This window comes from Arvicanthis niloticus, chromosome X, assembly GCF_011762505.2.
Source record: "Arvicanthis niloticus isolate mArvNil1 chromosome X, mArvNil1.pat.X, whole genome shotgun sequence".
NCBI classification, from domain to species: Eukaryota; Metazoa; Chordata; class Mammalia; order Rodentia; family Muridae; genus Arvicanthis; species Arvicanthis niloticus.
This window is the reverse complement of record NC_047679.1, coordinates 17,156,122-17,170,167: the sequence shown is the minus strand read 5'-3', so window position 1 is coordinate 17,170,167 and position 14,046 is coordinate 17,156,122. Positions and strand designations below refer to the sequence as shown.

The window sequence follows — 14,046 nt, the reverse complement described above, 5'->3', positions numbered from 1 at the left end:
CCTCTCTGTGTCTTAGGACTAAGTATAACCTGGGCCTCATCTCAGAGATAGATGAGAAGATTATTAGACCTCTATATTATTTTCCCTGAAGTCCCACCTTAATGGCATTTCCCAACCTGTTAAATACTCCACCCCTGACCTGAGTCAAGCTTCCTTTCTGAAGGAACTGAGACCAAACATAATGAGTAATGGATTTAAGAAGACTGGGAAGTCATTATTCTGTGTAACAAAAAGCATGGCCTGCTCATGCACTTTAGGCTATTCATTGGAAGGTAAAATATTCTGGAGATAATTATAGCTGATAACCTGCAGGTGTGAGTCACATTTTGAAGTGTGATCTCAGACTCATAAAACAGCAAAGTTGTTCTTCCGTGTTTCATTCTGATGACTGGACATGTGGGTATGTTCCACTTCCCCAAGCTCTGAATTTGACTTTAACATGAATGGCAAGCTAGGTCTTCTTCCTTCCACAAGAGTCCTGCTTAGTTGTCTTTACACTATGAAGATGTCTTGCCCTCTGTCAGAAGTACTGAAAAGGCTTCAGGGATGGGTATTCATCACGGCTGCACTGTCTTCTTGCCCTGCACTTAATACAAGGTCTTGCTGTAGGCTAGGTTGTTCCCAAACTTGGAGTTCTCCTACTTTAGCCTCACACCCCTGCTGCCAGGATATCAGGTGTCTACCACCGTGCCTGGCTTTTGCTGTTCTCTTCTTTTTGTTGAAGACATTTGTTTTTATTCTGACTACAAGGTTAATATCCTGAGGTAGTCGTTTTCATCATAAGTTCACACTTGACTTCTCTGCCCTCCCTCACCCACCTATACTACCTGAACAATAGTGCCCACATTCTGCTTCAAGGTCAAGTTCTTAGCCTTCTCACTTTCTGCCCGGATCCTCCCACACTGCTATATATTCTTCACACTGTTTCCCCTGACTCACCCCTCTGGCATGCCTCCATTTCCTGCCTGCATGTTTCTTCATGTCAAGACCTCCATGGAATGTCCTCCCTAATCCTGTTGTATTCCTTTCAAGTTGCCCTACACATTTTGTTTGTGGAGCTTTTACATCTCTACTTTGAACCTAAGGTGAACATGGCCCTTCATATTTCCATTATACTAGACTGTTTTATCCACAGTGCTCCTGGTTACCTACAGAATTCATATTCTTTTGTCTTCCCAAGACATCACTTTTTACTTACAGTAAAAAGTCTGTAGTTTTGACATTGGTAGTTATAACACACACTCTGACTTTTCCTTACAAACACAGGACTACAGTGTAACAAGTATCATGTGGCAGTTCTGTGTTTTCTATTTTTATTTGTTTGCTTGTTTGAGACAAGGTCTCACTGTGTAGCTCAGGCTGGCCACAAACTCATAATGCTTTGTCTTAAACTCTTGAGTTCTGGGATCACAGATGTGTATCACCCATGCCTGGCTCACTCTTAACCACAGTCATTATTCCTTGAAAATTGGTGCCAAATTTAGGTTTGTTTTCTAGTGCAAGCATGAATAATTAAGTCCAACTTGAGATAGCATATGAGTTTAGTTTAGAATGGAAGTTGAAAAGTGTTTTCTTTTAAAAAATTGTACATCATTCTCTTATACTGATCCAGAAAAGGTGTCATTCTGTTATGTACAAAGTGAGTAGCAGAATTCACATAGCAAGGCCAAGCAACTGAACCTGATTTATGAGGCATGATGAGATACTGTGTGCTTAGATGTTATCAAGGGCCATTTCACTGCTACAGAACAAAGCAGAAAATACACACCATGATGGACTCCTGGTCCTTTGAGGCCAAGGAATTTACCCAATTTGGTGTTGGGAATGGTTGATTTTTCTGTTGACCACGTGTAGGACTATTTCAGCTACCTGTAGAAAACCTCAGAAGGGGTTTGTATACTATTAAATATAGCACGTAAGTTTGATTTAGGATTGATTCCAGCCTTCTGGAGCCAGCTCCTTTAGGGTCAGGGAGGGGACTGTTTTTGAAAAATTACTATGCAGGACACATTCATCTTTCACTGGAACAACCACCGTCCCCAGTTACCCAACTGAAGTACAGCATAGTGAATGAAAAATGAGGACATGATGGCTCCAAGGTATTGTTGAGGTTTATTATCTAGAGAACTGCCAGAGGAATATGGAAGAGTCCAGACTGAACATGGCCGGCAGACTAAACAGGATCATGAAAGGAGAGAGGAAGAGAAGAGAGAGGAGGAGGCCAAGAGAGGAACAAGGACCCAAGAAAGTCTGTGGGAACTAAGAGGGTTCATAGCCGAAATGGTTAGATTTTATAGGAAAAGAGAAACTGGGGAAAAGAAAATGAAAGCTCAGGGCCTAGGGAGGTTTAGAGTAGGGGTCAGGGTCTGCCAGCCAGGACAACTTTGTAACTGGTACTTGTAATGTTGAGAGATTCTGGGATAACCCAGTGACCAGTATCCACTTTGATATGTTAAATAGACACCTCAGTTAGCCATTTGTTCAGGGTTTCTTTGAGACCTAACACATAGGACAGGCTCCAGGGACATAAATAGGCTCTAGTTGCTCCTGGGCATGCCCCATCATGGTTCCTTTGCCTTCTTTCCAAGCAGGTCCCTAGTAAATTAATGCACTAGGGAAGAGGTGACTCTCATGGATAAGAGGAGCATTTCCTGTGCTATTCTGACTAGATTCTGTGAAGGGAGTGGGTTTAGGAGACAAAATACTAAAATGAAAATGGGAGCCACATGTCTCCATTTGAAACTACCAATTAAGATCCTGAAGGTGTAATCAGTGTGACAGGTGTTGGAGACATGCAATACAGAAGACCTGAATGAGAAGGGAAAAATGGTTTTTGGAGTAGTGTGTCTGCTTGCCTTTACTTCTTGACCTTGCCCCAAGAACCACCATTTTCACAGCTTCACATTTGGGTTTCTTCGTCGCCAAGGAATTGCATGAGCTTGATGGGCTTAAGCTATTGTCTAAGTTTCCTTCTTTGAAGAAATCTCTCAGATCAAAGAGAGGAAAAGTTGTAAGGTTCAGGTTCATCATGATAACCTCTTGATGATACCCTATGAGCTATAATAAAGATACTCTCTTGTGAGAGTCTGAAGGACTCTATTGTCTTATCTGATTTATAGACAAGAGGGTAGCTGATCCTTAGTGAGTCTGCATACCTGTGATCCTTACTGATGTTGTAGAAGGGATGTTTAGGCACCATCAGTGGTGGTGGAACATCATACGAGCACTTTCAGATGTTCACCTGTGCCTCATCATGCTTGGCAGCAGTTTCTGCTTTTTTGAGGCCAGTCAGACCCCCATACTCATTGAGGTGCTAGGTCTTCTCTTTTGGCAGGTGTTGAGAGGATCAGATTGCTTTTTTCTGCACTGAGGTGAAACAGATGTCAAATTTATAGTCAGCATTTCCCAGTGCTTGCCCATGCAGTTGGTGCTGAAGCTGTTCTCTAGGTCCTAGGCATGCTTAACATGCTGGAGCAGTATCAGATTGTAGGCTACAGTGGCAGCAAACTAGAGGTACAGTGCCAGCTTTTTGGTTTTTGATCACATTCCTCCTTCATATATAAATATCTCTTGTCAAGGGAACAATAGAAAGGAAAATACCATGCTGTCTCCCAAATACAAACATGTTTTCCCTGGAAAATATAGATGGGGTGTAGTTGAAAAAGAAAGATGGTGTTCTGTTAGTAAATAAAGACCTTTGTAGACAAGAAATGATAGGTGACAGGAATCAGCCTTCCTTGAGAAGGTAGAAGGGTTCAGATGAGATTACTTTGATAGAATGTCCCAGAACGTATCAAATAAGCATTTGTGGGAACTCGACAAAAAAACTGACTCTAAAACCCAATCACTATAGTTGACTCAGATACAGATAATACATCATTTTGAGGAAATACTGTGCCAAAAACTGTCTTGGCCAGGCATAGTGGCATACTTAATAATTCTAACTCCTGGGAGTTCAAGGGCAGTGTGGGATACATTATGAGTCCCAGTCTCAGAAAAACTGGGACTGGAGATATTTAGGGTCTGTTATGAAGTGCTTGGCTTACGTGCATAAAGCCTTGGACTCAATTCCTAGCACATTAACCCTGTTACCACAGCTTTCCTAAATATTTCTTTTTTTAAAATTACTTTAATTTTTTTTATAGTCTGGTCATTACCCACCTCCCGATCTGCCCTCCCACAGTTCCTCATCCCGTGCCTCCTCCTCCCTGTGTCTTCAAGAGGATGTCCCCACCTCATTCCCCTACCAGGTCTCCCCTAAATATTTTCTTAATGTTAGTACAATTAAAAGTTTTGGGGGTCAAGGATATATTTGAAAATTTAGTCCCTATCAGTTTTATACTGGGCCAGAATCATTTTCTTCCTTTCATATATTGAAGAGAATACAACATTTTATTGTGTGAAAATGTATCCAATATAAAATTGAGCATTTTAAGCATGTTGATGTAGATTCAGTGGCATTAGTTAAATTTCCCACTGTTGTACAGCCATCACCAGTGTCTGCATGTTGACAGCATTCCATCCTGTCATACTGAAACTCTGGCCCCATTTAGTGAGATGAAACCTCAGATCTTATGCATGCCATGCAGGTATCCTAACTTGGAGCTACATCTTACCACAGTTTTTACAAAGGGCTGGATAACATTCCATTGTACATGTATAAATTTTATTTATGTATTTATCTATCAATGACCATTTGGGTTGTTCCTAGAAAGCATAATTATTTAGTAGTAAGGCCCAAATTAGTTTCTGTTTCTCAGCCCACCAATCAGGGACCCAGACTCCTACCAAACTGAAGGGTATGGTGTTGCGATTCTACCAGCTGGCTTCAGGGGAGTAATCACAGCTACACTGTTGTATTCCTGGGGTTTGGGTTGTCTTTTCTTCCACCACTATTAGTAGCCCAGGCCATTCTAGGTTGATCTTAGTGTTCATTCTTCCTCCTTGTAAATACTTTTTCCTCCATGGTCTGTTTTATATCTAAGTTGCCTCCATTAGTAACCCCAAATTCACCTCCAGGCTTTAAATATTTCCTGTTTCTGTTCATTCCACATGTAGGATGTCTTTCCTTGAGTTGTACCCTCAGATAGCTAGGTGCCTACATGCTCTTCTACCTGGGTGCTCCTGAGTCTCTCACATGAGACTTGTCAAAACTTCATCTTTTTCCAGATGGCCCATGCATTTTAGCTATGTGTACAGTCTTGAGACAATTATAAATTACGCATGTTTGTTATGACTTTAGGAGAAAATTGTCTAGACTTGCTGGGTGCATTGGCACATATCTTTATTTCAGACACTCAAGAGGTAGAGGCAGGTGGTAGATCTCTGTGAGTTTGAGGCCAGCCTTGTCTATACAGCAAGTTCTAGGCCAATCAAGGCCACACAGTGAGATCCTGTGTCAAAAAAAAAAAAAAAAAAGTTGTCTTAATTTTTGAAGTGGGTTATTATTTGATGGACTACTTCCTGTTTTTGCTTGGAGTATTTGTTTGAACCCAGGCCTCATACATGAAGACAAGTGCTTTACCACTAAACTATATCCCCAGCCTATTTTTTAAAAAATTAAAATTTTTATGTGTTAATTCATTTATTCACATCTCTCCCTCCCCCTCTCTCTGTCTGCCTGTTTCTTTCTCTTTCCACTCCCCCCCATATCTGTGTCTGTGTGTGTGTGACACATCTGTGGAACTCTCGACAACTCTCAAGAGTCAGTTCTCTCCTTCCAATGAATGGATATTGGTTCTCTCTCTTTACCATGTAGGGCCTGGAGATCAAAATCTCTTCATCAGGTTTAACAGCATGCACCTTGTCTGCTCAACTATCTTGTTGCCCCCATCCCCCAATTCAGTTTCTGGTTTTTTTGTTTTGTTTTTGTTTCTTTGGTTTTTTTTTTTTTTTTTTTTTTTTTTTTTTTTTTTTGGTTTGGGAGCAAGAGCTGCAAAGTTACTGCCTAAGCCTCCTGAGTAGCTGAGACTCAGGCTTGTACCTTCAGGACAAGCTAGGAGTAAAATTTTAATTTTTTGTATAATACTGACCTACAGTGACTAAATGATTTTTTAGCATAAAACGTAGTTCCCCTGGGGAGTTGGTAGAGATTTTAAAAATATATGTAGCTGTGTTTATTTATATATGAAACAGGGTCTCACTTTGTAGCCCAGGCTGCCCTAAAACTTATAGCAATCTCCTGTCTCAGTCTCTTGAGTGCTGTTACAAAAGTTGTATACCACCGCAGAATATGAGACAGAAGCATCTGGAGTTTGAGACCAACCTGGGGTATATGGTGAGACCTTGTCTCAAAACAAACAAGTCAGCTAACAGATTGTACTACCAGTCATTTGTTTGCCACTGGGTTCTTTGCAGCTTGTTTATTTGCAGGAGTTTTGGGGAAGGGGGCGGGTATCATAGAAAATATATTTGGCTTTGTGGATCTAAGAGTTAATGGTGCTTTGTGGCACTATCTAAATGTGTGGTTGTATCTTTCCAGACATTGTTATCTTCAATTCTTCAACCAGTTAGAAAAACAGAGTACTAACTTTTTATATGCTTCTACATCATCTTTTAATTCTCTAATCTTCATTCCCTTATCCTAGCAGTTCCATAGTCTCATGCACTCTCCTTCTGATACCGTTTATTCCTAAATCTTATATAATTTTCTATTTTTTCTATCTGTACCTTTCTTCCTGAGACTACTCTAACTCTCTGTCCTTGATGCCTCCAAGTTCACCCTGGCTAATCAATGTATCCATCAAGGAACTGGAGGGTACATAAGCTTCCTCATGATTACAAATTCAAGGCCAAGTCTGGCAATGAATCATCTCCAAAAAAAGGACCATATAGGCTTTTATGGCCCTTGGGGTTATATTGTCTAAACCCTAAAGACCAAGTGGAAGGCCTGCTCCTCATCCTCCACAGCCTCCATTCCTCATTCCGGAAGACTGCATCTGCTTCATTTACTATGGTGTGATTAGCTGGAGGGGGGGGAGGAAGTAGATTCCCCAGAAAGAAAGATTGAAAGTACAGTAGTCAAGACAGCAGATCAACTTCAGGGCAACAGCAAACATCAGCACATGTGGGGGTCATGGGATCAACAGCCTGGTGATGCTCCAGGGGCAGGAACTGTGTCGCACCTCCCCTTATGCAGCACTAGAGAATGTATTAGAAAGCTGGATATGGTGGTGGCAGTGCAGGCCTGAAATCCCAGCTACTACAGAAGCTGAGTCAGGAGAATCATAGGTTCAAGGCTACCTGGGCTATATAGTGAGTGAGACCCCATCTCAGTGAAGGAAGGAAGGAAGGAAGGAAGGAAGAGAGGGAGGGAGGGAGGGAGGGAGGGACATAGCTCATTGGGGCTGGGTTCATTCTCCCACACTAGAAGAAAGAAAGGAAGAAAAGGAAAGAAGGTTATTAGGAATCAGACTGCTTAATGTGCATGAGATTTCTCTTGGGATCAAAGAAATGTTCTGAAATTTGATGGTGGTTATGGAATGGTGAACGAACTGAAAGCTGTACGAATGTATGGCTTTTATAAATGGGTAGGTGAAATTTGAATTATATCACAAGTGCTACTAAAGCAAGGTACAGGATTAATGTATGAAAAATAATTACCAAATAGTAAAAATGATCCAGAATTATTATTCAGATGAAAGAATTCCAAAATATGAATCTGGTTTTGGTTCCTTTGTTTTGGTTATATGAATTTCTGAGTCTTTCCATTCATTTTTCAATGAACTTTTGTGAGGACTGACCAAGATGAGGGACGCAGTATAAGCAGCATTGTATTATTAGTGTAACCCTGGTCTTTCAGTGGGAATAAACTCAGCTTCCAGAGCCTATTTGCCCTAAGCTTTCTGGATCTTTTTATTCCTAGGTTATCCTAAAACTATGACCTGCTTCAAGCCTGCACATATTAAATTCAAAGGTGCGTTAGAGGACCTTGCTATGGCTCATGAATGTTCATGGCACTCCCTTCTCTGTTACAGATTGAAGAAGGAAGCAAAGCTGCAGCAGTCGACAAGCTACTTGCTGGAGATGAGATAGTGGCCATCAATGATGTCAGTCTCTCAGGGTTCAGACAAGAAGCAATTTGCCTGGTAAAAGGCTCCCACAAGACCCTGAAGCTTGTGGTCAAAAGGTAAGATGCGTATCCCTTCTTTATTAACCAAGACAAACAGAAAGGCACAGAATGATAAATTGCCAAGCCTATATGGCTTGTCTATAGGTTAGAAATCTCAATATGTGTGTGAGCTTAAAATTACAGTTTTTCCTCATTAGTTTCTGAAGACTGATCCAGGATCCCCCTTTTGGATACCAGAACCTGCACATGCTTCAGACCTTTCTAGAAAATGCCATTGTATTTGTTTATAATCTAGGCACATCCTCTTACATGCTTTCAATAATCTCTAAAGATCTAAACTTTTAAGTTGCCATGACAAAAGTACCTGACAGTAAGAACCTCAAGGAGAAAATATTTCTTTTTGGCTCATGATTTCAAGAGATTTCTGCCTATCACAGTAGAGAAAGACTGGGTTTTATAGTAGTGCAAGTATTTTGCAGACTCCTCCTTCACAGTTTTGCTGACCAAGAAGCAGAAGAGATGAACCAGAACGGGAGCTGAGCTAAAACTGTCAAGGGCTTTTCCTTGTAATCTTCCAGTAGCCAGACCCCACCTTCCGAGGGCTCTGCTGCCTTTAAAACACAAGCTGTGGGGGACAGTCTGTTCCCAATGAGGGAATATATTGTTGCCTATTGTTCATAGAAGGTGCTGGGCAGGTAGGTTTGGTTAGTTTTGTTTGTTTGTTTGTTTGTTTGTTTAAGACACAGTTTCTTTGTGTACCACTGGCTGTCCTAGAACTCACTCTGTAGACTAGGCTGGCCTCAAACTCACAGAAATTCCCAATGCCTCTGCTCCCAGGTGCTGGTATTAAAGATAGTGCCAGCTCCATGGCCCCTAGCCTGGGTTTAACTCTTAAATATGAAAGACAAGAGTGGATGCATCACAGATGCAGATAATAGATACTAGGGTCATAGTGCTACACTGCAGTTTGGGGGGCAAACTGCATGTTCCTATAAATTAGATTCGGAATTGGAACTTAGATGATGCTAAGAAAATGAAATTAGGGACATGATGCACTTATGTATAGGATTAAAAACAGTGCCCCTTGGTACCATGAGAAAACTTGTATTTTATTGTTTTCAGAGATTTCAGGCATGTGCCTCAGAGACTTGTTACATGTCTGTTTTGATAGAGTTAATGTAGTTATTGATTTAATTAAAAAGTTAAACTGATGATGGTACATCATTTCAATCTCAGTATATGTGAAGCAGAAGCAGGTAGATCACTGTGAGTTCAGTGTCAAAAAGGCCTTGAACATGTAAGTATGTATACTTGTGCTTGTCTCAAAAAAAGTTAAGTCAAACATTTACTTCAGATTTTATCACACACTGAAAAACATACTATGTGCTGTAATTGAAGGCATGTACCACCAAGTGTAGCAAGGGAATTTTTTTTGTCAGAAGGTATGTACAGAAACATGGAACAGATTTCATAGTCCACTTCTTTTTGGTGTCAAATCTGAGTGTGTGAGTGTGTGTGTGTGTGTTTCTGTCCATGGGTTTTGTGGGAGAAAAAGTTTTGTTGTTTACTTTGTATTTCTATAATTATGAGGTAAAGTTGGCGTTGCTACATGTATTTCTTTTTTTTTTTTAATTGGGTATTATATTTACATTTCAGATTTTATCCCCTTATCCCACTTCCCCCCACCACCCAGAAACCTCCTATCCCATTCCCCTTCCTCATACTTCTATGAGGCTGTGCCCACACCTACCTCCTGCCCCCACTACCCCTTCCCCACCCTCATATTCCCCCCCAACTCTGTGTTCATTTTTTATGGGACCAAGAATCTCCTTTCCCACCTATGCCTGACAAGGCCATCCTCCCCTACATATACCAATGGAGTCATGGGTCCCTCCCTATGTGCTCCCAGGCTGGTGGTTTAGACCCTGGGGACTCTGGTTGGTTGATATTGTTGCTTTCCTCCTGGGGACACAAACCTTTTCTGCTCCTTCAGTCTTCTCTCTAACTTCTCCATTAGGAAACCCTTGATCATATCAGTGGTTAGCTGTGAGCAATGGCCTCTGAATGTGTCAGCCTTTGGCAGACCTCTAAGTAGACAGCTATATCATGTTCTTGTCAGCATGCACTTCCAGCCATCCACATCAGTGTCTAGCTTAGGTGACTGTACATGGGGTGAATACCCAGGTGGAATGGTCTCCTGATGGCCCTTCCTTCAGTTTCTGTCCCATGTTTTGTTTCCATATTTGCTCCCTTGAGTATTTTTGTTACTCATTCCAAGTAGAACTGAGGCATCCCCTCTTGGTCTTCCTTCTTCATGAGCTTCATGTGGTCTGTGAGTTGAGTCTTTGCTATTCCAAGCTTTTGGGCTAACATCCGCTTATCAGTGAGTAAATATCAGCTACATGTATTTCTTAATGTGCTTGGTATAATTTGTTTTTACTCTGGAATTATGCATCTAAAAAGGATATCAATAGATGAACTAGCGCTGGAGAGATGACTCGGTGGTTAAGAGCACCATCTGCTCTTCCAGAGTTCTTGAGTTCAATTCCCAGCCAACCACATGGTGGCTCATAACCATCTATAATGAGATCTGATGCCCTCTTCTGGTGTGTCTGAAGACAGCTACAGTGTACTCACATACATAAAATAAATCTTTGAAAAAAAAAAGAACTTGTTTTGCATTTAAAAAATAGATGAACTAAAGCCTATTTAAAACATGTCAATGCCACCTAGGAAGCAAAGAGAGGAGACCATAGAGCTTTTACTGGTTGGTATAGCCAAAAAGATAGGTAAAAGATTTTGGGAAGCGGAATTAAACTTTTCTCCTGAAGGACTGATGGAAGCTATTATGAAGAACTCCTGTTTTGTATTCTGCATACTGTTTCCTTTAAGTAAGGAGTATAGACAATTATGTGCCTTAAGTAAATAAAACTGAATAGTTTAAGTAGCAAGATTTTAAAACAAAGCCATTTATTCAAGCATTTATTTGAAATATATTTTAATGTTTAATTATTTATAAATAATTTTGTATGAATTATAAGTAATAAGGGTAGGCATTATTCAAATTTGACATAGTTCTGTTTAGAGATGTAAAGACATTTACCAAGCTGGTAAATTAGTTAATATTGGGACTTATGTCTGTTTTTTTAGTGCATGGTGAATAATTATTGTTAATCTTAAAGATAAACTTGCAACACTCCAGAGTAACAGGCTTTATTTCAGATGAACCAGTTGTTTTTAAAAGTCCAGCATGTATTCATTCACTTTTTTCTTCATGCTTTAGGCAACCACTCATCTGCTCTCTGTACCCGTGGATTAGTTAGCATTTACTAGTATTTTATATTTTATATTGAGTTCCAAGATGGGGCATGCCTTCTCACAAAAACCTCAAGACCTGGGGTGGTTTCATAGCAAAGCATGTGCTCAGCACCTAAGGCCCAGGTTGATTCTGAGCACAAGATTCTAGCTCACAAAAAATCACTCTGAAAGTGACTCATAGCTAGTACTTGTTAACATTTGAATTGTTGCCCCTGCATAGACTCCCCTCCCCTTAATGACAGCTGCTCCCTGCTTTTATTTCCTGTGTTTCTTTTATCTTAGTGTGTGAGGTAACCAGGGGACTAGCCAACTAGAATGAGATTTCAATAGGCCAGTTTTACAAAGCAGTGGCATCTTGTTTCACAAGGCCCCAGCAATCTTGTCCTCATTGAGAAGCAGTACCCAGACAGTAATGCTTGAAGGGACATGGTGATATCTGTATCCCCAGTGAAGATTCTTCCACAGACAAAAGAGAGTGGTTACTTTTCTCAGGGGTAGCTGGGGAAGAAAAGAACTTCAACGATCATCTCCAGCAAGAGCACATGTTCTTCTTCATGATGTCCAGGTGGCATTCGGGCTCATGAGCAGTAGGGTAGGGGACTCTATAGTAGCCAGATCTATGGGGCTGTGACAGGTTGGGTCCAGCATGCCTACATTGTTCTTTGGTTTCCAAGGTGTTTGATGTTTTCAGTGTGTCCCTTTGCAGTGCTACATAGTTTGTAGTATATATATTTGTTTGTCTCTATAGAGTTGTCACCTGCTTTGTTCTCCTCAGTGCACAGTTCTGCACCTGGTGATTTCATGGATAGGGCTGGCATGGATCGGGTTCTAGGGTTTTCACAGAAGACTATGGACTATTTTGTTGGGTAACAGTATTGGTTTGGCCACTCAGTTGGATTAAAAACAGAGGGAGGCAGAGACACAAAGATTTAGAGAGCTCAGCCTGGTCTAGAGTGAGTTTAATGACACTTTGGATAGTTTATTGAGATGCTGTCTCAAAATAATAAACACAAAGAAAGATTGGGGGATACAGCTCAGTAATTGGAATACTTATCTAGCATATGTAAAATCCCAGGTTCAATTTCCAGAACTACAAAAACCATATCAAAATGTACCCATGAACCCTAGGGAAATTTTCTCTTAAATATTACACCATAAATTATTTTTATAAGGCTGATATATTTTCAATCTTTTTTTTTTTTTACAATGAGGTATACCTGCTTTATTTTAAATCTTACTCTGGTAGTTTCTTGTGATCCTGTCCTGGATTTCAAGCCATTGTGTTGGGAACAAGGCAGGGTAGGGTTGATTCATGTTACTTGTCTCTTTGCTGGTAGCCATAAACCGTTTTGTGAATCTAATTATATCTCCTAAGCTTTCATTCAGTAGCAGATTAACACCAAAGAGGAGGCTTTTCTTTTGCTGGAAGCTGCAAGGGTTAGGCAGCCTGCATCAGATGGTTGCTCATTTTGCAGAAAGCTGGCTTCAAAAGCTGGGCAGTAGTCTTGCTTGCTGGGAGCAAGTTTCTTGCAACATACATCATTCTCAGATGTTGCAGAGTTTCATTGCCTTCAACTTCAAACCGGTACCCTGTTGTGCTTTCCTCTGCCATGGCGTCATGGAGCTACTACCTTGAGAGGGTGGCTGGAATGCCTCAGTGCTAATTATTAGCACAGAAGTCCCTGTGAGTAGCAACTTGCAGTGAGTGGTATGGCAGGAATGATGATTTCAAGACAGGAACAGGTCCTTTATCTCCTCCTATTTTCTCTCCTCTTCTCTTTCCTCCTCTCTAGAGATTCTTTCCTTGGTAGAATTCTCCCAGAATAGGGACTCTTTGGGGTGTCGGGTTTCTAGGGGTATCAAGTGAAATTCATATTTTAGGGTAGCTTGCTATTGTTTGCTAATGGCTAAGGGCATTATTTTTATTCTGTGAGCTTTGGGGGACATGCTACTGTGCTTATTTCCTTGTTGAAGCAGTGAGAAATATTTCATTTTCTAGGTCAAAGACTTGTTTTTTATTCTTTTTTCATTGTAAAAAATAAAGAACTAGATCTTTATGAAGGCTATATGTATACTGTAACTAAGGCATGCAAGTGATGTTTATAAAGTTCAATTTGGCAAAAGTGTTGTCTAGTGAGTCCTAGTGAGTCAAAGAGACATTACTTTGAAAACATTGGCATTTAGTTTTCATTAGTTTTACTATTTTTGTTAATTTTTTTGGTAATACACAATAATATATTTTATTATGACATTTTCTTGAATATAATTATCACTATGCTTTGCCTTTTGTTTTGCTCTGGTGCTAAGGACTGAACCCATGGTCTTGCTGATGCTAGGTAAGCATTTTACTGTTGAGTTATAACCTAACCCCATTGATGGTTTTTAATATATTGAAAGACACATATTTACTATATTAAGAGAGACATTAAGAGAAACACTTATTTTTGTTTATTTCAAGTTTCTAAAGGAACTTTCACTAGACCCAAGTTGGCCTCAAACATGTGTTTTTTCTACTACCGTTTTCCAAGTCTGGGATTCCAGATGTGTGCCATAGCACTCATCTCAGAGGAAGTATAAATTGTAAATTGTTTAACTAGCTTTACATGGTACAGATTATGTTCTTTTGCTATCTGAGGAATTACTGTGTAAATTGTAGC

General features: G+C 40.3%; 1 protein-coding gene across 3 annotated transcripts in view; it reads left to right on the top strand.

Moving 5' to 3' along the window:
- Shroom2 (shroom family member 2) overlaps positions 1–14,046 on the top strand; it is a 139,770-nt gene that overhangs the window by 62,740 nt on the left and 62,984 nt on the right. For 2 of the 3 annotated variants that reach the window (XM_076918656.1, XM_034485637.2), the window contains exon 2: positions 7,977–8,128. In XM_076918656.1, the coding sequence (XP_076774771.1) occupies positions 7,977–8,128 (152 nt within the window). Of the gene's footprint in view, positions 1–7,976; positions 8,129–12,835; positions 13,074–13,696; positions 13,726–14,046 lie in introns of those variants that run through there. The other variant, XM_076918657.1, reaches the window with a different exon arrangement.